At 39.5% G+C, this 22,146-nt stretch overlaps 1 protein-coding gene across 3 annotated transcripts in view; it reads right to left on the minus strand.

Moving 5' to 3' along the window:
* LOC105439790 overlaps positions 1-22,146 on the minus strand; it is a 58,389-nt gene that overhangs the window by 29,781 nt on the left and 6,462 nt on the right. For 2 of the 3 annotated variants that reach the window (XM_030978032.1, XM_030978030.1), the window contains exons 2-4: positions 15,480-15,640; positions 13,812-14,095; positions 1,647-3,331 (exon numbers count right to left, since the gene is read on the minus strand). In XM_030978032.1, coding sequence (XP_030833892.1) covers positions 1,647-3,331; positions 13,812-14,095; positions 15,480-15,616 — 2,106 coding nt within the window. In that variant the 5' untranslated portion in view covers positions 15,617-15,640. Of the gene's footprint in view, positions 1-1,646; positions 3,332-13,811; positions 14,096-15,479; positions 15,641-20,631; positions 21,086-22,146 lie in introns of those variants that run through there. The other variant, XM_030978031.1, reaches the window with a different exon arrangement.

Raw genomic sequence — 22,146 nt, forward strand, 5'->3', positions numbered from 1 at the left:
TATATCACAGAAAAATTAGGTATAAGGTCATAGATAATAGAGAGGGGTAAATAGGCATATTAAAATTACTTGGAGTACTGTTAAAAATGATCTGAAATGGTTATGCCATGTGAATGAAGTGAGCAAGCACAAGACTACACATGCTCAGAATTTTAAACAGATTCAAACTTCAAGCAAATGATCTGTTATGTGTCTATCTGTTCTTACATGAATGTTCGTCCCATGGTAGATTATTGTGCCCCTGTTTGGCACTCTGGGCTAACTGAAAACCAAAGTAATCAGATTGAAATAATCCCAAAATGAGCATGCCGCCTTAACCATACTGTACTTACCAACATGCTCTCAAAGAATTGGAACTGCCCACTCTCAATGAATGACGAGAGAAACTAGCATTTAGTCTGTTCAAAAGATTGACCAGCCCATCATCAAACTTTCAACACTGGCTTCCTCCCTTGCAATCAACTTTACATGTTCAATTATTGCGAAATGGCCAAACATATTCCGAAGTCTTTTGTAAAACGGAGCACTACAAAATAAGTGCTCTCCTCTACCTCATCATAGGCTCTTGAATTTAAATTTAAAGTAAAGGAGGGGGGGGGGGAGGGAGCCATAAATAAATCTGTTGTGCAATATACTTAGGTAAAACTACCAGCAAAATCCCATTATCCTCAGTTTAATGCGTTTATCATGTCATTATTGTCAATTATGTAGTGTTAATTAGATTATTATACCATATGTACAATTTTTCCATTCAAGCCCTTCAAAAAAAATTGATGCAATTTATCAATATTGACCGATTTGACGATTGTAATTATGCAATAGTTTTTACTCTTTTTAATACTCATACCATTGATTAGATTTATATATTCTTTTGAATTTATCCTAAATACTTTAAACCTTGAATTAAACCAAATATATGTAACCAAATTAACAATTTATCTGCCGACAACCCACTGGCAAGAGGGAGAGAGAGGGAGAGAGAGAGAGAGAGAGAATGGGGGGAGAGGGGGAAGAAGAGCATAGATAGAATGGTGGGATCGATTGATCAAAAGTGCAATTTTCTTCTCTCCATGAATTCTGTTTCGATCATGACTTATATATGTTCTGTTTTTGTTTTCTTAAATTATTCAATCTACATATTTAATCTGGCTTTTGGATATTCTTACAATGTTTAGTATTGTGTTTTATGTAATTTCAAAACATGCTTGTAAAGTGTGCACAATTCACCCATTAGCTGCTACGTAATCATATTTTGTTTAATACCATGAATAAATGAATAAATAAAAAAAAATAATTAAATAAATTAAATCAATCTAATCAATGGTAAATTAAATAGCCATTCCTTAGAAAAAAATGTATGTCTGTAGATGCCTGTTGGGTTTGCAATTGAAGGGGAAGTCCACCCTGATATTAAGATGGTTTTACTAAAAGTAGGAAAAGGAGAGAAACAAATTATTGAAAGTTTGAGCAATACTCAATTAGAATAGGAACATTTTGAATCTTAAATCATTTTAATAATTTTTTGCTCAAACTGTCACTGACCTGTTTTTCTCATTTTCTGCTTCTATTCAAACCAACTTAATATCAGGGTGGACATCCCCTTTAAATTATAATACTTATTAGTGTATGTAAGATTTTGAACTTACCACATCTTTATATACACCTAGCCCAGTGAATACATAACCTGCCATGGTGTGTGCTGTCATGGATGAGTCTATTGACAGAGATGACATTTGACCCCTCGCCAAGGCTGCAGTATCTAGGTCCTGACTCTCAAAGGATACATCAACCAACAAATCTCCATCTGAGTAGTGTTGGATGTCACCCTGTAACATGCATTTCATGACATGGTTTGCAACGGTTTTGTCCCGTGACACGGTGAAGTACAGGAGATACCTAAACTCTTTGTTCCTAGGCAGCACTACTTGCTCAATCAGCCTGTTGAATTCATTGGGATCTAATTCATACAGGGAAGCAAGGTGAGCCCCAGCCATGTACTCCTGAAAGAGTTTGTGTGGAAAGAAGATATTAGACTGCAGGAACATACTGCTCTTATCATATATAGATGACAATTTTTTCTCCTGAGACAACACCCCTACTCTACAAGCTGTTTCAATGGAGTCTGAGCACTGTTCAAAATCACCTTCTTTGAAACTGAGGGTGTTTTCTTGTAGCCCGGTGAAAGCAACTTTGGCAACTGGTTCCATGAGCTTCTCAATTTGAGAGCGTAAGGTTTGGAAATCTTGGCTGTCTAAATCTGTGATCTCTTTCTGAGCATAATGCACCTTCAAGAATTCAAACATTTCATCAAATATTTGAGAAAAAGTTTGTAATGACTTCAACTTTTCTTGTTTTTCGTCACCAAGTTCTCTCCACATAAGACAGAGCATAGCTATGTAGATAGGATACGGGGCCATATTCTCAGATATGATGACATTGTCTTTGGTTAATTGGATAAGCTGATCTGCTTTGGCCCCATCATCTTGAAAGTACTTGTGAATGTACACCTCCACATTCTCCTTACTAAACCCTTCTACAAACATGAAAGTGTACAGTTTCCGTAGACTATGGTCCCATCTAATCTCTTCGACCTTCCATGGGCGACTTGTCACAAACACCGGGCAAGCAGCAAGCTCATCTGAACTAAGTATGTCTCTAAGTGCAATGCCACCTCTCTCTGAAGCACTTCCACTTGCCTCTGCACTGTGGACTCTTGGCTGCAAAGTGTCACTTGTTAGTTTTGATGACTTTGGCTGGTGACATTCTGACTTTGTACCAGCTTTCATTTGCTGTACAACCTTGCCATCAAGCTCATCTAATCCATCAAATGCAATGAATACATCTTTTGGATTTGAACGGATGTACTCAGTGATCTGGCAGGCTGTTGCTGGGTTGTCCTTGGAGAGATACAACTTGACAATCTCACCGATCGTGTATTGTTTGGCTTCACGAAAAGAGATAACAAGTACCCACGAGAACTTTGGGAGAACAGGATTTTCAGTTATCCAGTCCCAGGCAATCTTAGAACAGAATGTTGTCTTTCCAGCCCCAGCCTCTCCCTGAATCATGATCCGCTTGGGAAACTCTCCATTGACTTTGTGATTAAAGAGATCCCTGTACGTAAGTGGTCGCTTGCCTTTACGATATTCCTCTTCCAGGACAAGGTTAACAAACATGTCGTCAAATTGCACAATGGAATCAGGGTCGAGAGGATCAGCTCTGATCTTACAGAAAGTTGTCCGGTATTTGGATTTCAAATCATCTGCACATTTCTTGATCAGGTCAGGAGAAAGTGGTTGAGTCTGTGATCCTGACATCGTAGCAGGTGCACCTATAAATTTAAGAACAGAAGTGTGAAAACTTTTCTGTCAATCAAAATGTTTCATTTGAGGATAACATACACATGATGCCAAGGGGTCAAAACCCCATTTTGGGGGCTTTTGAGACATGGCATGTTGTAAAATGTCGTTTGGTCTCAACGTGTGCGGGGGACCGCCCTGCACAATTTCTAGGTGGACTACCTTTGCAATTTGCTACGGGAAAAAAATGGTGGCTTTTTTTCAAAATGGCCGCCATGTATAACTAGTGTTGTACAATTTGGGGGATTACTTTTTAACAGTACCTTTTCCACCATGTGTAAGGTGTCATATGAAAGAAAATTAAATTTCCTACAAGATGATACCTCATTCAATAGGTTTGGGGATGATTTGCATTATAATTTTGAGCCAAAAATGTAAGTTTTTACAATTTTTTCAGAAATATGAATTGTGCCAAAATACATATTTCTCCATATTTAATTGATTATAATGCTAACTGACTTGATACTTGCTGACAAACTGTTCAGAAACATGGTTGATATCATATGCAAATCGCAAGTCTATTGCTTTTATAACTAAAAAGTTATAGTGCTCTAAAGTTGACATTTTGATTTGAGCCAAAATGGCAAATTTGGTTGCTAAGGGCTGTCTTCTCCTTAGCAACGGTAACATAGTGATGTGAAAAACAGAATATATCGCGAGAAGAAGCTATTACTGAGCAGATGACTACTGTGATAGGAATTATGATGTCAGATGATGCATTTTCATCATATTTTAATGATATATATCGCTTAGTTCCCGTTGCTATGGTGATAATATGCTTAGCAACCAATATATAATGAGTTCTCAGAGTCAAATAAGGATATAGATCAGATAATACATAAAATTAGACCTGTTGCAAGTGGCAGACATAATTTTCCATCCTAAACATGTTCATAGTGCATGGTTTGGTTCAGAACTTTCAACCCCCCCCCCCCCCCCCATCCTACCCCCATCAAAAGTAATTTTGGGATGGGACAGTATGTTGTGTAGGACATGATGTGTGTTAAAAAATGATGCAGGATTTCTGTCAAGTGATATATCAAATGAGATCTGGATCCAGGTGATAGTCATGATTTTCAGTCTGAATCATGAAGATAATGGGTGGTAGGGTTCAGAATGTGCACCCTTCCCTTCATCTGTGACCCTCCCCCCTCGCCTAGAATAAAATTAGAGCAATTAGTGCGCAGCTATATTAATAAAGTAAGTGGCAAATGAAAAAGAGATAAAATAATCTTCACGCAGCATTTGCAATCTCTTGGTAGGCTATAATAGTTCATTTATCTGTCTGTGTCAGTGGGTTATACTTCTTGCTGCGCCACCCCCTCCATAGTTTTCATCTCAAAACTTTGGCATAATCCAATCGATACAAAGCTATTAGAAAAAACTGGACGCTTTAGTTCAAAACTTGTACTGCCGTTTCATTTTTTGGTAGATTGAAAGACATTGACGAAAGTCATCAGAACCTGCAATTCAAACGCCACTACCGTTCATGTCAATACCCCTCCCCGGCCCACCTCTTCATACTCTCAAAATGAATGAGAGAAACTGATGCAAAGCATCATTTATTTAAAAGTACACTTAATTTTATAATTTTATAAATAGATCATGAAGAATCAAATGATACAGGGAAAAGCTTGAAATTATTCACTCTTCTCTTTCCTTCTAAAATTCTAAATAAATCTAGATAAATAAATCATGAATCAAAATCTAATCTCCAGTTTTGTGACAGAAACTGATTATCAGGACATTACCAAATAATACGAGACTCAACAGGATTTACACTCTGAAACATTTCCATGTACATACTTAGTTTTGGTTTGCATAGCTTGCACCCCCCCCCCACCCCTTCTGTGTCGCAAGCCCATCCAACCTCCTCTAGTGCCAGGTACAATATAATTTTGAAAAATCGGTGTTAATCGTTTATGCCTAGATTGTTAAAGGCAAGTATATATGCCAACATTATATCCTTCTTGCTTCCCTCTTTTTCTAAAGTTTGACAAAAGTCAAAATAACCTGAGAGTTGGATTCATAATACAGCAGGGTGTAAACGATTTAAGAGATTTGTAATAATCAGGGGCTTATAAGGGGAAAGGGGCCAATGTGCAAGTTATACACACAAACAAAGTTTTTTAAAAATCAAATGAGGAAATAGTGAGGAGGCTTAGCAGAGAAAGCATTTACCGGTAGTTTCAACTAATTTGGTGAGGTTACAATTTGGTAGGTAATGATGTAACATAACATACATCCTTTATGAATAACTTAAAGTCTTTGAGCATTCCTTCTGATTTGTTGAAACTGAACCCTTATGAGCATAATGATGCTGCATTCAGGCGGCTTTTGGATGAGCTGGAAGCTCCTTTCATTTTTTACCTGATATGTATCACTCCGTGACCAAGAAAATTGTTAAATGACTTAATGTAGATATGACAGCTTAATACCGGACGACTATACACTAAAACGGGAGTTCCAGAGTATATCAGTCCTAGATCAGAGACGTGGTTTAAAACTTATATGTGATTATGCACAGATCACACCCACACCACCAATGATGGCTAGAGCGCCTAATGGAGGAGATAATATCAAACTCCTCACACTCTTATAAGAACCAAAGATTTGTGCGAACACATTGTGAAAAATCGAAGATGGAAATCAATGAAAAAATTTCAACTGAGATTTCCCTCACACAACTGCCCCAATACAACAATGGCCTGATACCACAATAAAGTGGCGCCTAGAGCAATCAATGCAACTGCGCCCCCACCCCATTGCCCAAACTTATCTACATGTACGTAACTGCACAAGCAAGTGAGTAAGGCGACAGGCTTAGGAATTTTGCAAGGGAGCAAAGTGATCAAAGTGGTTTTCTATTCATTTCTACTTAAATGATGAACAAAATTAACGAACACTTCAGTCGAGGAATATAGCAAGGTAACCCAAAGATAAGATTTTTTTAAGAGTTGAAGTTTGTTCAAAGGTTGAAAGATGATTTTCTTTTGAGAAAGTTGAATCCCATTGTAAACATTCAGTTATTTAGGGTGCAATATCTCACAAGAGGCTGGTGAAACTTAAAAAAGGGGGCAAAGCAATGGGAATTACTTTTTGGTGTCAAATTTGGAATTTGGAACCACAAATTCACCTATTGAAGACAAACAGGGGAGGCTTCTTAACAGAAGCAGAACAGGAAGCTAGATGGGCCGAGCACTTTAACGAGGTATTGAATAGACCACCACCGACAGTAGAGGCTGACATACAAGAGGCAGAGGTGGACTTGGACGTCAGCAGCATACCACCAACTAAAGAAGAAGTAATAGCTGCAATTAAATCACTAAAAAATGGTAAAGCCCCTGGCTCTGACAATCTCAACGCAGAACTTTTTAAGGCGGACCCAGAATTAGCAGCAAAAATTCTTTTGCCACTCTTCACAGCTATATGGGAAAGGAAGGCAGTTCCTGGCGAATGGTCAGAGGGAGTTATCATAAAATTACCAAAGAAGGGATCCCGAAAAAACTGCAATAACTGGCGTGGCATCACTCTATTGTCAATACCAAGCAAAATATTGGCAAAGATAATTATTACACGTATCATAGATGCTGTTGACCAAAATCTCAGAAGGGAACAGGCAGGTTTTCGGAAGGGAAAAGGGTGCACTGACCAGATATTTGCACTTCGTAACATCATAGAGCAATGCACAGAATGGCAGAGGAAACTTTATATTAATTTTGTTGACTTTGAAAAAGCATTCGATAGCATCCACCGAGACAGCCTTTGGAAAATACTACGCAAATATGGGATACCAGAGCAGCTAGTTCTTGTAATTAAGAGCTTTTACACCAATTTCACATGCAGAGTTGGAAACAGTAACCATAAGTTCCAAGTGAAGACTGGAGTTAGGCAAGGGTGTGTCATGTCGGCACTGCTCTTCAATATCGCCATAGACTGGGTGATGAGACAGGCAACTGAAGACCAAAAAAGAGGCATAAGATGGACCCTCTTTTCTACACTTGAGGACCTCGACTTTGCAGATGATCTCGCTCTACTTTCACACACCCACCAGCATATGCAGGAAAAAACATCCAGACTCAGTGATTTTGCCCAGCAAATTGGCTTGAAGATCAGCCAAAAGAAAACAGAGGTGATGACCCTGAACATCTCGGATCCTTTACCAATTCAAGCAAACGGGGAAGACCTACCTATAACTGAGGAGTTTACTTACCTGGGCAGCACTGTCAGGCACGATGGAGGCGCAGGTAAAGACATTAAGAACCGTCTGAATAAAGCCAGAAATGCACTCAGAATGCTCAATAATATATGGAGATCGCAGCAGTACAGCACCAAGACCAAGCTAAAATTGTACCAGAGCTGTGTCCTTTCCACTCTCCTGTATGTCTCTGAATGTTGGAGAATGACTAAAAACGACCTCAGCAAGCTATCAGTCTTCCACACAAAGAGTCTTAGAAGAATATGCCGCATTTTCTGGCCAAACACCATCTCAAATGAAGCACTGTATGCCCAATGCCATCAAGACAGCATGGAGGGCATCATCACGAGAAGAAGGTGGAGATGGATCGGGCATGTAATGAGAAAGGACAGAGATGACATCACACGAACAGCCCTCCACTGGACACCAGAAGGCAAAAGAAAGAGGGGACGTCCTAAAACCACTTGGCGAAGAACTGTGGAAGGAGAGATTAAAGACCTGAACCACACATGGGATACAATCCAAAGACTGGCCCAGGATCGGAAGGAGTGGAAGACTTTTGTTGCTGCCCTATGTGCCAGGAGGCATAATGGGCAGTAAGTAAGTCAAATTTGGAGCTATTTAAAAAGTGTTAATTATAAACTAGGCCCTATATCTATATTTGTATGCAAAATTATGAGACCCGTGCAACCTACTAATGCGAGCCAAGACCGAGCTTTAACAAAAATTATATTTCTAAGGCATTTAGCCTCTCATATTGGGGCACATGTATTCAATGCGATCAAAATTGTTCTTCTTTTCTCCCTTTAGTTTTCTCTCTTTTACGTTTTTGTGTGCCCCCTTTCTGTACTCTCGTCAAATGCACGTACCCCGTCCCCCTACCCCCATAGAGATGCCATTGCATTCCAAATAGATATAAATATGTAGGTTTGTGATTGGTTGGAGAGCTTTCGGTCAAACTGGATTAATCATCAATCTTAATTAAAGGTACTATGTCCCATTTGCAGTCCAAAAAAATGAAAAAGTTAAATTCCAACTGCATTTGAAAGATAATACTAATTTAGAACTTCCCTAAAAAAGGTGGGGCTTAAAAATGTCTTCAAGTGAGAAAATAACGACTATTAGTTGTCAAATCGACTTTAGGGCTATAGAGCCCAAAAGTAATAGTCTTGATTTTCAGACAATTGTACCGAATGGTCATACGTTTTATGCTGCGCAAAGATTTAATCAGTTTAATCTTGGCCATCACAAGAAGTGGGTTATTGATGTAGACAAATGCTCATGTACCCTTTACAACTCTTTTCATGTATGTTATTACCAAAGAAGAAAAAAAGCCAGTCAGTCACTCAATAGTGTCTGACAGTGAAATCTAGCAAGTAAACAGGTTTCCTTGCATAATTTGAATATGAGGACACGGCTAATGTTTAAATTTCACAGATAGGACATACATGACATATTCATAATTCCTGCAAAGTTCTACAGAATTTGAGGTTGGCTGCAAAAGGGACATAGTACCTTTAAGACAGTGAACTGGACTCGTGTATTTTCACTGATGACGTTCATTGGTTTCTTGCAGAAGTCTATACTTGTAAAATTTGGGTAAAAGTCTATAATGAGAGAGGAGGGATTCCGAGACACACACAATGAGTTGGGCATTGGCATTTATATTCCCTTGGCCTTTGAAAGATTTAAATAATTTGACAAGAATCCTTTTCCCCATCATAATGTAATTCCAAATTGTAAACGTTTAGAAAGTACACTTAGTTATGGTAAAAATGTCATTTTGTCATGAAATATACACCAGATTATATGTATTCCAGCACCTAGTCGCATACTGGGATATGTCGTTATTCTAGCTTCTTGCTGCCTGGATAAGAGGAGGTGATTGCCCAATATATGGATAGGTTCAAAATGGGCAGGGGAGCTGCACCCCCCTCCCCCACTCCAACTCATCATTTGATTTGATTCCGACCTCCAAGGATCTATTTTTTTAGAGAATGATGCAAGTCTATCAATTGAATCCATGTCTCTAACTATCTTACGCTTAATAGCAGGTTAATGAATTTATTGTACAAAATAAATTATTGGGGTCAAATTTTCGAATCGGGGGGGGGGGGGGGGTTGGGTGGGAAGACATTGATAAACTTTCCCATTAGATTTCAAATGCATTGAGAAGATTCCTTGGGGAAAAAATACTGGACCAATTTTTTTTTATTGCAATGTACTTTAAGAATATAGCTTTGTACAAACTGCTCATATTTTGTTCTAGGAGTGTGTGTGGGGGTGGGTCACAGAAAGGGGGTAGGGTGCACATTATGAACCCCTCCATCCATTGTCTTCATGATTCAGACTGAAAATCATGACTATCTTCTGGATCCAGAACTCATTTTATGTATCACTTGATCCATTATTTATGAACACACATCATGTCCTACACAACAAACTGCCCCCATCCCAAAATTACTCTTGATTTTAAAGGGGGTGGGGGGGGGGGGCTTCAATGGGGGTAGGGTGAAATTTCTGAACCACACCATGCGCTATGAACATGTTTACAATGGCAAATTATGTCTGTCACTTGCAACAGGTCATATTGTATGTATTATTTGACCTATATCCTATTTGACTTTGATATATTGGTTGCTAGGCATATTATCACCATAGCAACAGAAATTAAGCGATATATTTCATTAAAATATGATGAAATGCATTATCTGACATCATACTTCCTATCAAAGTATTCATCTGCTTGGTGATAGCGTCTTTTTGTGATATATTCTATTTTTCACGTCACTATGTTACCGTTGCTAAGGAAAAGACAGCCCCTAGCAACCAAATTTGCCATTTTGTCTCATAACAAAGTGTCATATAACTTTTTAGTCAAAAAAGCAATAGACTTGAAATTCGCACATGATATCAACCATGCTTCTGGACAATTTTAAAGCAAGTTTTAAGTTAGTCAGCATCATAATCGATTAAATATGGACAAATTTATGTACTTTGGCGCAATTCATATTTTTGAAAAAAATTGTAAAAAATGACATTTTTTGCTCAAAATTATTATGCAAATCATCCCCAAACCTATTGATTGAGGTATCATCTTGTGGGAAATTTAATTGTCTTTCATGTGACGCCTTACTCATCGTCCCTATTTTCATGAAGTGACGATAATGAGGAAAATCCGCACGCAAATTGTACGCAATTTTCATTCACTACCGTCACTTCGTGAAAATAGGGACGACACAGTATAAGGAGGTACTGTTAAAAAGTAATCTCCATATTTGTAGAACAGTAGTTATTCATGGCGGCCATGTTTTTCCAGTAGCATATTGCAAAGGTAGTCCACCTAGAAATTGTGCAGGGAGGTCCCCTGAACACGTTAATACCCAACAACGTTTTACAACATTCCATGTCTCACAAACCTGCTGTGCCCCCTGGGTATGAACATATAAACAAATTTCTGATGTATGTACCAGGCCTCGAATTACGTCAAATTTGGGTCAAGGCCACTTTTTTGAGAGGGCACAAATCCACTGAAAGGGGCACAAATCTATCGTATACTAAATGGCACTAAGGCAAAAGTGGAAAGTGAGCGTAAAATCACCTCACGCCGTTTTAATGGAGGGGGGGGGGGGTATTTGCACCCCCCCCCAACCAAAAAATGCTCACTACCCCCCCCCCCCCTCCCCCTAACTGAGCGAATTATTGGCCGCCGCGATTTTCAAATTTTCGGGAGCAAAAAAAAAATACTGCTCACTACCCCCTCCCCCCCCCCTTATTAACAGGCAGGCTGTTTCACCCACCGCTAGATATTTTCTCTCACTGGGCCCCCTCTTTGGTCCCCTCCCCTGCCGCCGACTGAATCCGCCCGTATCCGCCCGTGGGGTGGGTGGGAGTGGGGAGTTCCCCCTTTTGACGTTTCATTGAATTATTAGAGAAAGAAGACTATTAGTTGTACCGTTCTTGACTCTTTATCCTTTTCTGAATTCCACGGGAAGCGGAAGGTTAGACGTTTTTAATAAATTATTAGAGAAAGAAGACGATTCGATGTACCGTTCTTGACTTCATCCTTTCCTGAATTCCACGGGAAGTGCGGAGGCTTGTATGTTTTTAATAAATTATTAGAGACAGAAGACGATTCGTTGTACCGTTCTCGACTATTAATCCTTTTCTGAAATCAATCACCCCTCCCGCACAAAGCGCGGAAGCTATGACGTTTTAATTAAAACGTATAGGAAAGAAGACGATTTGATGTACCATTATCTCAACTCTTAATTGTTTTCTGATTTAATTCCCAACCCTCCTCCCTCCTCCCGAGAAAAATTCAAGTTTTTCACTGATTAAAAACTCTGAAAACGCACCAAAAAAGGTGACAACGCGAAGTGAAGATGTTGAACCAAGGATGGGTAAACAAAACTTCCCGATATTGATTGGTCCAATTAAAAAGGATGGAGATGGATTGAAAAACTAAGCCCGAGTCATTACGGTTTTTGTGCCAAACGTATCAATCATTTCGATGAAGATATGCTTTCATATCTCCGTATCGGCAATGAAGTCCCGCCAATAGTTATTAATTTAGGAGTTCCATAGTGGCAATGAAGTCTCGCCGATAATTATTGTTTTTAGATCTCTGTAGGGGCAACGAAGTCTTGCCGATTATTATTGTTTTAGATCTCCGTATAGGGGCAACAAAGTCTTGCCGATAATTATTGTTTTTAGATCTCCGTAGGGGCAACAAAGTCTTGCCGAAACTTATTGTTTTTAGATATCTGTAAGGGCTACAAAGTCTTGCCGATAATTATTGTTTTTAAAGCTCCGTACGGGCAACAAAACCCTGCCGATAATTATTTTTTTAGATCTCCGTAGGGGCAACAAGACCTTGCCGATCATTAATGTTTTTAGAGCTCCGTACGGGCAACAAAAACCTTGCCGATTATTATTGTTTTTAGAGCTCCGTAGGGGCAATAAAACCTTGTCGATAATTATTGTTTTTAGATCTCCGTATAGGGGCAACAAAACCTTGCCGGTAATTATTATTTTCAGATCTCCGTAGGGGCAACAAAACCTTGCCGGTAATTATTGTTTTTAGATCTCCGTAGAGGCAACAAAGTCTTGCCGATAATTATCATTTTTATAGCTCCATAGGGGCAACAAAGTCTTGCCAATAATTATTGTTTTTAGATCTCTGTACCTGCAACAAAGTCTTGTCGATAATTATTGTTTTTAGATCTCAGTTGGGGCAACGAAGTCTTTTTGAACATTACAAGTCGGGGTTGACTTATGATGACTTTAATGTCGGCAAAACTTTTGTGGATTTAAATATTGTGGCCGTAAGCGGTTTGATTTTGAAAAGGGCATTCCGGCCAGTGAGAGGGGCATGGCGGCAAATTGCCGATTGCCAGTGGGTAATTCGAGCCCTGATTTACTGTTCGTCAACTTCAAATTTTCATTTTTTTAGTTCTGCTGTTGAGGGTGTTATCTGGACTAAGATTCAATAACAATAACAATTAAACCTTATGAATTACAACTTACAAAGCAATTCCATGTGATATGGAAAGAACTAACAGAAATGTAGTCTTCCTTTTGTTTTGTACACAAAATCATAAATTTTCCATAAAGTCACAAAAGATTAAAGACTCTGTAATGGTACAATTTTCATAAACTTTGTGTCAAAAGATGTGCACGACTTGAAAAAAACAAAATAAGTCAAAAAGTGGCTGGGCTTGAAATGACGGAAAATTTAAATTAAAATCTTTGTACAGCTTCATGTGAAACTAATTCAATCATCTCCCTTACACAGCACAAAGTGAGTGGGTCTGTAACCATGTATTAATGACCACAGCCAATGAGACTGACAGCCCACAAGACGAACAATATCTGTCTAGCGAACCATCTGCCTCGGAATAGAATTATCTAGATAGACGGCGCTATAGAAATGCCTATTATTATTATTATTATCATCTGAAAAGTTGTTAAAAGGTCCATGAGACCAACTACCCATGGACTGACAACCCACAAGACTGACATGTTGGTCTCGTGGGTGTTCTGACAACTATTTTTAGGGTTCAACAGACCGGCGGTATCAGTCTCATGGGCTGTTCGTCTACTGGGATGTCCTGCTATAAAATAACCCTATTCTTACCAAACGAGGAAGTGTCAAATCAGTGTTTGTTGGCTGCCTGCAAGAGCAATAAATTATCAATGGCAGTAAAGGCCATCTTGCGGGCAGCCTACATATGATTCCTTCTTTTTCTCACCTGTCCGCTTCAGGACTAGACTGCCAACAAGTAGTTTGCCAGAGAGGGACCCTAAGCCACTGCTTTCTAATTCCTCTGCTAGAACAGCCCTGATGTCTGTGTCTGGGGGCTGTTTGTCTCTCCATCTCGTGAAGACTATCATCAATGCATCACTGGTATTTTGGCTACGTTCCTTGATTTGACCAAGCTCTGCGATGGAGATGTCCAGGTTAATGCCCACATCTTTGTAGTAGTTAGGTTCAATCAGTTTAGACAGCTTTAAGAATTCCTTCTCACTGACAATCCTGTAATTAAAAACAAGATTTTATCAAGCATCTCTTAAGTACTCTTAAAGCCCTCTGAAGTTTCGGGAGCCCCAAATTCGCCACTATTTGAAGGCAAAATTTCACTTACCAGTAAATTGTATCATAATGTGAAAGAGGATGTCATTCAAGACACACATTTGCAAAAAAATTCCCCCAAAATAATGTGTTTGAAGACAAATATTGATTAAAAAAATACACAGAAAACCTAAATGTTGTATTCTTCCATCAATATTCGACATTAACACATTTGTTTTTAAAATCCTGCAGAAATGACATCCCTTTTCACATTATGATACAATTTAAATGAAATCTGCCATCAAATTCTTGGGGCTCCCAACACTTTGGAAGGCCTTTAAAGGGATTGGGTAACTTTGTCTCAGATTCTGAAACAAAATCCCTGAATTAGCTCATGCTGCAATGATAATTATAAACCTTAAGGTCAGTCAGGAACCACATGACTTTTACAAGCTGATCGCCACAAGCCGATCGCCTGTCTGATTATCAAGATATTTATGATTGAAAATCGAAATCAAATTTTGCGTTTGCCAAACGGTTTTCATAATACTACAGTCTATTGGGGAAAACGAGTATGGTAAAACCGGTCAGTCAAGGTTTTTATTTTTTTGAGGCACTTCTCGATCATTTTGAAGTGCAATTTTTTTAGGGCTTCAATACAAGACCATATCACAGACACTGATAACACGTAGGGCCCTACATCTCATATTTAACATTGTTAAACGATCCCTTTAAAGGCCCACTGCACTACTTGTAGCTACTTGCGCCCTCTCTATATTAAACAATGCCTAACCGGTGACCACTGGTCCCCCATGATCCTCTTTTTCTTATGTTAACTGAATGCTGATTTGATGAGATAACCACCTGTCCAGTGACCTTGCAGGGTAGTCTAATCCCTCCTGTAAACTAGTACTGATAAGCTGTAAAGCACCTTTCTTCATACTTTGTAAGTTTAGTTCAGTTCTTGATGAGCTTTTGATGAACGTAATGACCGTAATAGACAACGAACCATATGGAAGAATAAAGTCTACAAAATATATAAAGCCTACAAATATGTACACTAGCTCCTACAGCTAAGCACTGTCAGTACCTGCAACTTCATGCACAAAAAATATCTATATCTGATTTTATTAAGCTACATGTACTGATAAAAAAATTAAAGGTATATTGAGGCATTCACACACAAGGCTTATACCTCATTAAGCAGTACACTTGAATATGGAAGGGAAATTAGCATGAATGTATGTGGTGTTATGGTTTAATAGTACGAAAAATACTTAATATCCCTACTGCTCATCACAGTTGCAATAAAGAACTGGAAATAAGCTTTAAATATATATAGACTGACCTGTCTGGTCCAGGGTTGGTTTCAACATCACCAGATCTCATCAGGAGAATCATGAGCAGATAGAGAAGGAAGAATCCACCCATGGTATAAGATGTCCTTCTCATTCGACAGAAACTCAGTCCGCTGGAAAGGTTCATGAATGATAACCCCAGCAAGACATCCTGTAATTGACAAAAAAGGGGATTGATGCAGTTAATTATACAAATTGAAGTGAATTAAATTGAATTGAATTTATTTATTCACCACCATTGAAAACATTGAAACAAAAGATCATTAATATAAACATGACATGAGTTAAAATACATGTTCTACAGCGATATAATATAAAATTAAAAGATAGTTATAAGTAAATTTAGTGTCAAGAGTAAAACAATAAATGACTATTTACAATGAGTAAATTACTCATATTAGTGAATAGTGACATACATGTACGTGCATGTACAATGTACATCACTGTTTACACTTTTTCGCCCCTTATCCAAATATTTGCCTCCTGACTTGACTCTTTTGCGATTTAATACTGAATTTTCTTCAAAGATAAAAGGGGATGACATGTGAAGATCTAACTTATATCCAGGAAGGGAAGGGGGGCGGGATGGGTGTCTCCATTTGTGCTGCAGAGAGACAAAATACACATTTAAAGGATTTATGAAATAAAGCTACCGGAAATCAATCATATTGAGATTATCTTTATTGTGTATATGGTAGGGTGTAAATACAAAGGAATTCTTGGGGAGCATCCCCCTCCCCCTCCCCCCACCCCCTCCGTGATGTAGTGCAATGTTTTTTTTTCATTGTTGAAATATGTAAATTTTTACAATTCATAGCATCTGATATCACTACGGTCTCTATGTTAACTCCCATTATACACTATTAGTATTTCTTTGTATTTACACCCTACTCTTACAGTAAGCAGAAAAATCAAGGAGAATAGTGAAAGTTGAAACAAAAAGGAAAGTGTGGGAGCTTTTGCATTTTTTATTTTTTGAACTTCAAATTGTGCAATCTGATGCATTTATTTACATATAATAATGGTGCATTTTGGTGCTTGTTGTGCCATACCTCAGTGGAAATTATAGATTCTGAGTTACAATGTAACATGTCATGTTTACGGTTCAAACATAATCAAATAATATTTACACAAACATGACACAAATCTGACACTAATATGCCATACTATAATAGTGCCAATAGAGTACGGTGTGCCCTTGACTTGCAGGGGTGGGCCTGGCCTGACATATCCGAATGCTGCTGAAATTACTTCCGTAGTGCAGTGGCAAGCGACTTGAGTGCCGTTTTGCCAATATGCTAGGCGTGGCAGCCGTGGGGTGCATGGTACTGCAAACGCTCACAAAATGACCCCTGGGTGACCGTATACTTACGGTAGAGTTACGAGGTTTATATATGTATCATATAGAAGACAATACTTCAATTTGATGGAAGTGCTTATAAATAGATATAAAATAAATCAAAATCTCTATAATCTTAAAGGGATTGGGTAACTTTGTCTCAGATTCTGAAACGAAATCCTGGATTTAGCTCATGCTGCATTGATAATCATAAACCTTTAGGTCAGTCAGTAACACCATGACTTTTACAAGCCGATCGCCTGTCTGATTATCAAGATATTTATGAGTGGAAATCGAAATTTAATTTGGCGTTTTCCTAACGGTTTTCATAACACTACAGTCCATTGGGGAAAATGAGTCGGTATGGTAAACCTGGTCACTCAAAGATATTTACTTTTTAGAGGCACTTCGTGATCATTTTGATGCGCAATTTTTTTAACACAATGTACATGTATCTCAGATTTAACATTGTTAAACGATGCCTTTAATATTAAAGCAAGTTCGTAATTAGCCACTGGAGTCGTATGACGTCAACGTGTCATAGCTAGGTCACATCAGCATAATATCTCCAAACGCCCACAAACTTGTGTGTATATCGTCTATACTATGGGATGTTGGGAAGAAGGAAACAAATGCGTGTGATGCAATAAACCTATGAAGTGCTACTGCGCGGATCGGATCGGAGCGAATGGTGGTTTCCTTTTTTTTCCTATTTTTCCTATTTCTTGCATGGCTGATGGAATTCAAGATTCTACGTCAATAGTGAGAAATTAGCTGAAAATACGAGGCAATGACTGCGACATTGGGATTGTTTTAATTGTTTATGACATAGTCTATGATGGCCGACCATAGCCAGCGCCAGTTAGCCACGCCCTATATATGTATCGTGCGGGTGCATCTCTTATAATTACCTCATGAGGAATCCCCTCAAATTTTATGGCATACCGTATTTGCCAGCTTAAAGGCCGCATTTTTTCGGAAGAGAAAATATCAAAAAGTTTAGGTGCGGCCCATGCGCAACAACAATCAAAATCGGCAATCAAAACAGCACGTATTTGTACATATATGGGACCAACCTAAGTACTGTAACAAATCAGTGTTTTAGTATTGGACGAAGGTTAAGCATTTTTGTTGTACGAGCATGCGCTATAGCAATATGGTGCATCGTTGATTTAGCAATTACCAAACTGAAGGAAAATGAGCATAAATTACATATTTTGATCATGTTGGTGCAATTATCATGTTTCTTTTGGGGATATTACTTGTATAGTAGTGATCTAATCAGGAATAAGGGGTTATACTGAAGATTATATGTGAAGATTTTATGGGATTAGCAGAAATATTGTGTTGAAGTGTTGTTTTACTAACGAGGACATAATTGTTCTTTTACACGTTTATGTATAGGGAAATTGTTACGATGGTCAGGGTTGTGCATCTAGGGCTTTCCACTGCACTGTATCCGATACAGGCCAGCCTCACCGAGGCTGGCCTGATAGTTGGCCTGATAGTTGGCCTGATAGCTGGCCTGATAGTTGGCCTGATAGTTGGCCTGATAGTTGGCCTGATAGTTGGCCTGATAGTTGGCCTGATAGTTGGCCTGGCCTAAGCCTCTAAGCTAAGTCTCACATAGTTTGCACTGTACTTGTACTGAGTTTACCCGATTGTTGAATGAATCGCAATAAAGACTTTCAACCTACACATCATGATTGGTTTGATTTCTTGGAGCAGTGAAACCAAGGGACGAGAACCTGTGACAAGTGTTGACAAGGGAAATTGATTGTTCGAAGGATGCTCAATTGATTGATGCTGTGAACGAGACGTTTAGGTGACCGATTGTAGTCGATGGACGAATGATTGTTGAGATACGTGTGAGCAGTTAGTAACTCCAGCCATTAAGCTACGGGCATATATTTTGTCCAAACGGACGGAGAGCGCCTGGCCAGATACGGGGCATCCTGACAAATATTCCGTGTCAAGCCAAGGTGGCGAAATCGTGTCCGCCACACATGGTGTCAGAAGTGGGATAGCTGATGGTGTGGAGTGGTCGAGCTGACGGAGCTGGATGACGACGGCAGTAGCACTGACGGAGTTGGGGACCACGGGCAGTAAGTCTGACGGCGTCACAAGCTGGTAGAGCTGACGGAGCTGGGGGACGACAGGCAGTAAGACTGACGGCGTCACAGCTGGTTGAGCTGGGGGACGACGGGCAGTAGGTCTGACGATGTCACAAGCTGGAAGAGCTGACGGAGCTGGGGGACGACGGGCAGAAGGCCTGACGGCGTCACAAGCTGGTAGAGCTGACGGAGCTGGGGGACGACGAAGGGCAGTAGGTCGGACGGCGTCACAGCTGGTCGAGCTGATAAAGCTTGGGGGCGACGTGCAGTGAGACTGCCGCGTCACAGCTGGTCGAGCTGAAGGAGCTTGGGGACAACGGGCAGTAAGACTGACTGCGTCACAGCTGGTCGAGCTGACGGAGCTTGGGGACGACGGGAGGTAGCATTGACGGTGTTGCAACTGGTCGAGCTGACGGAAGTGCGGAACGACAATGGAGAGAAAGAACGATGAGCCCAGGGATGCTGAGAAGGAAAGGAAACGAACTAACTTTTGAACAGTTGAACACTTTTGGAAAGAGCCATTTTGAACTGTTAGAAAAGACTTGGATTTTAGTTTTGATTTGTTTTGTTGTTGTTGCATAAGTTATAGATAAGTTAGCTTGGGGACCAAGCTTGGGAGGGAAGGGAATCGTGTAACAAATCAGTGTTTTAGTATTGGACGAAGGTTAAGCATTTTTGTTGTACGAGCATGCGCTATAGCAATATGGTGCATCGTTGATTTAGCAATTACCAAACTGAAGGAAAATGAGCATAAATTACATATTTTGATCATGTTGGTGCAATTATCATGTTTCTTTTGGGGATATTACTTGTATAGTAGTGATCTAATCAGGAATAAGGGGTTATACTGAAGATTATATGTGAAGATTTTATGGGATTAGCAGAAATATTGTGTTGAAGTGTTGTTTTACTAACGAGGACATAATTGTTCTTTTACACGTTTATGTATAGGGAAATTGTTACGATGGTCAGGGTTGTGCATCTAGGGCTTTCCACTGCACTGTATCCGATACAGGCCAGCCTCACCGAGGCTGGCCTGATAGTTGGCCTGATAGTTGGCCTGATAGCTGGCCTGATAGTTGGCCTGATAGTTGGCCTGATAGTTGGCCTGATAGTTGGCCTGATAGTTGGCCTGATAGTTGGCCTGGCCTAAGCCTCTAAGCTAAGTCTCACATAGTTTGCACTGTACTTGTACTGAGTTTACCCGATTGTTGAATGAATCGCAATAAAGACTTTCAACCTACACATCATGATTGGTTTGATTTCTTGGAGCAGTGAAACCAAGGGACGAGAACCTGTGACAAGTGTTGACAAGGGAAATTGATTGTTCGAAGGATGCTCAATTGATTGATGCTGTGAACGAGACGTTTAGGTGACCGATTGTAGTCGATGGACGAATGATTGTTGAGATACGTGTGAGCAGTTAGTAACTCCAGCCATTAAGCTACGGGCATATATTTTGTCCAAACGGACGGAGAGCGCCTGGCCAGATACGGGGCATCCTGACAAATACTACGTGTCGAGCTAAAGGTGGCGAAATCGTGTCCGTCACAGTACAATGACTATACCAGTTAATGTATAATGGTACAGGACATTTCTAGAATAACTCCATACATGTCTTACCAACAATTTTGGTTATATTGTTGACATGAAGTTTTGTCAATCTCGTGAATAAACTTCATAACTTACCAACCAAAAACTACCGGTAGATCTAGATCTAAGTTCGTGCCACTGCTAAAGCAACCTCAATCCTCGCAGCCCGCACCAATCGTGCCAAGCTATTGCGCAATACACCATCGACTGGGGGCTGGAGAGAAAGCTGAAATAAGACGCCATCTGGCTTGCTGCCTATGGTGTCGGCAAAAAAGCAAAACAAAAAGTTTTTACAAATATTTCGAAAAAAATTATTATCATTTTTGTGTGTCTACAAAATGTTAAAATAGGGGGTGCGGCCTTAAGGCAGGAAAATACGGTATGCCAATATGCAGTTGTAGGCTAGCGTAGAAATGAATGGAATAGCTGAATGAGAACAAAGACATTTTTGTTAATCGAGTATCTGCATGTTGTGGTCATTGGTCACAATCTTAATCAATTTCTTCACATCTGCATGACTGCCAGTTTTTATGTGCAATTTTTTTCTATAGTTATTATATTCTTCATGCTTTAAAGTTAATAGGGATTATGTGGTGCAACGGTGCCCTGCTTCTCCAGCCAAAAGGGACTTTTAGATTTGCATGTTGACATATAGTGGACTGCTACTTGTGACGTCCTTTTAAGGCACTGTGAAGTTCTTTTTTACCGCCAGTGCCTTAAAAGGACGTCACACGTAGCAGTCCACAATGTCAACGTGCAAATCTAAAAGTCCCTAATGACAAATTGTTTCCCTCCTTTCTGTGGTTATTCTCTATTACTCATGTGGAGTACCCCGTATATTGAACTCTCTGGCTTTGCATGAGTGCATTTCTTTTGTGTACGTGCTGGCATCAGTGAATGCTTTTTATGTACTAAGTTCACCATGATTTATTTATTTTTGTTAAATTTTTGTTATCACTGTTTCACAGGCTGTTTATGATAAAAAAAATCAATGCCGTCCATTTTTTCTTCAATTATCTCAAACCCTTTCAATTATATAAGGTATGATATTGAAGTAGACCTAAACCGATTTGTTGCAAAGCAAGTTGACTTGACACATAAAAATTAATAGCTTGGACTTGTTCTCAGTACTCGCTCGCGCTGAGATCAATGGAGACGAGGGTTAAATTATACCCCATTCACAGTGGTTTTGAAATTTGTAGCGGCGTTGTAGCGGAGCGGCGACACCGCCATAACACCGCTACAAATGCATTCACAGTAGAAAAGTTATCCCGCTGCAGCAGCGGGATAAATATCATGTACCCATTCACGCTGCAGCGGGTGATTTTTATTACCTCCGTAACAAACACGTGTATGCATGGCTCATGACCCGCGAGTGACCCCGATATGACCGGAAATACTTCAGCGCGGGGTTTTCGATTGCTTGAAATTGCGCGCGCTAGCTGTACTTTACACACTCTTCCTCATGTAGCTAGCTCGATTTAGCTATGGATCTATATATACTTTTACTTTTTTTAAAACTAGCATTTTTATTGCTTCCAGTCAGAATATTTTAATTTTTTGAAGTGTGAAATATTTTTATTTAGATAATTATAATATCTACATAATAAT

The sequence above is a fragment of the Strongylocentrotus purpuratus genome, unplaced genomic scaffold (assembly GCF_000002235.5).
Source record: "Strongylocentrotus purpuratus isolate Spur 01 unplaced genomic scaffold, Spur_5.0 spur5_scaffold_1, whole genome shotgun sequence".
NCBI classification, from domain to species: domain Eukaryota; kingdom Metazoa; phylum Echinodermata; class Echinoidea; order Camarodonta; family Strongylocentrotidae; genus Strongylocentrotus; species Strongylocentrotus purpuratus.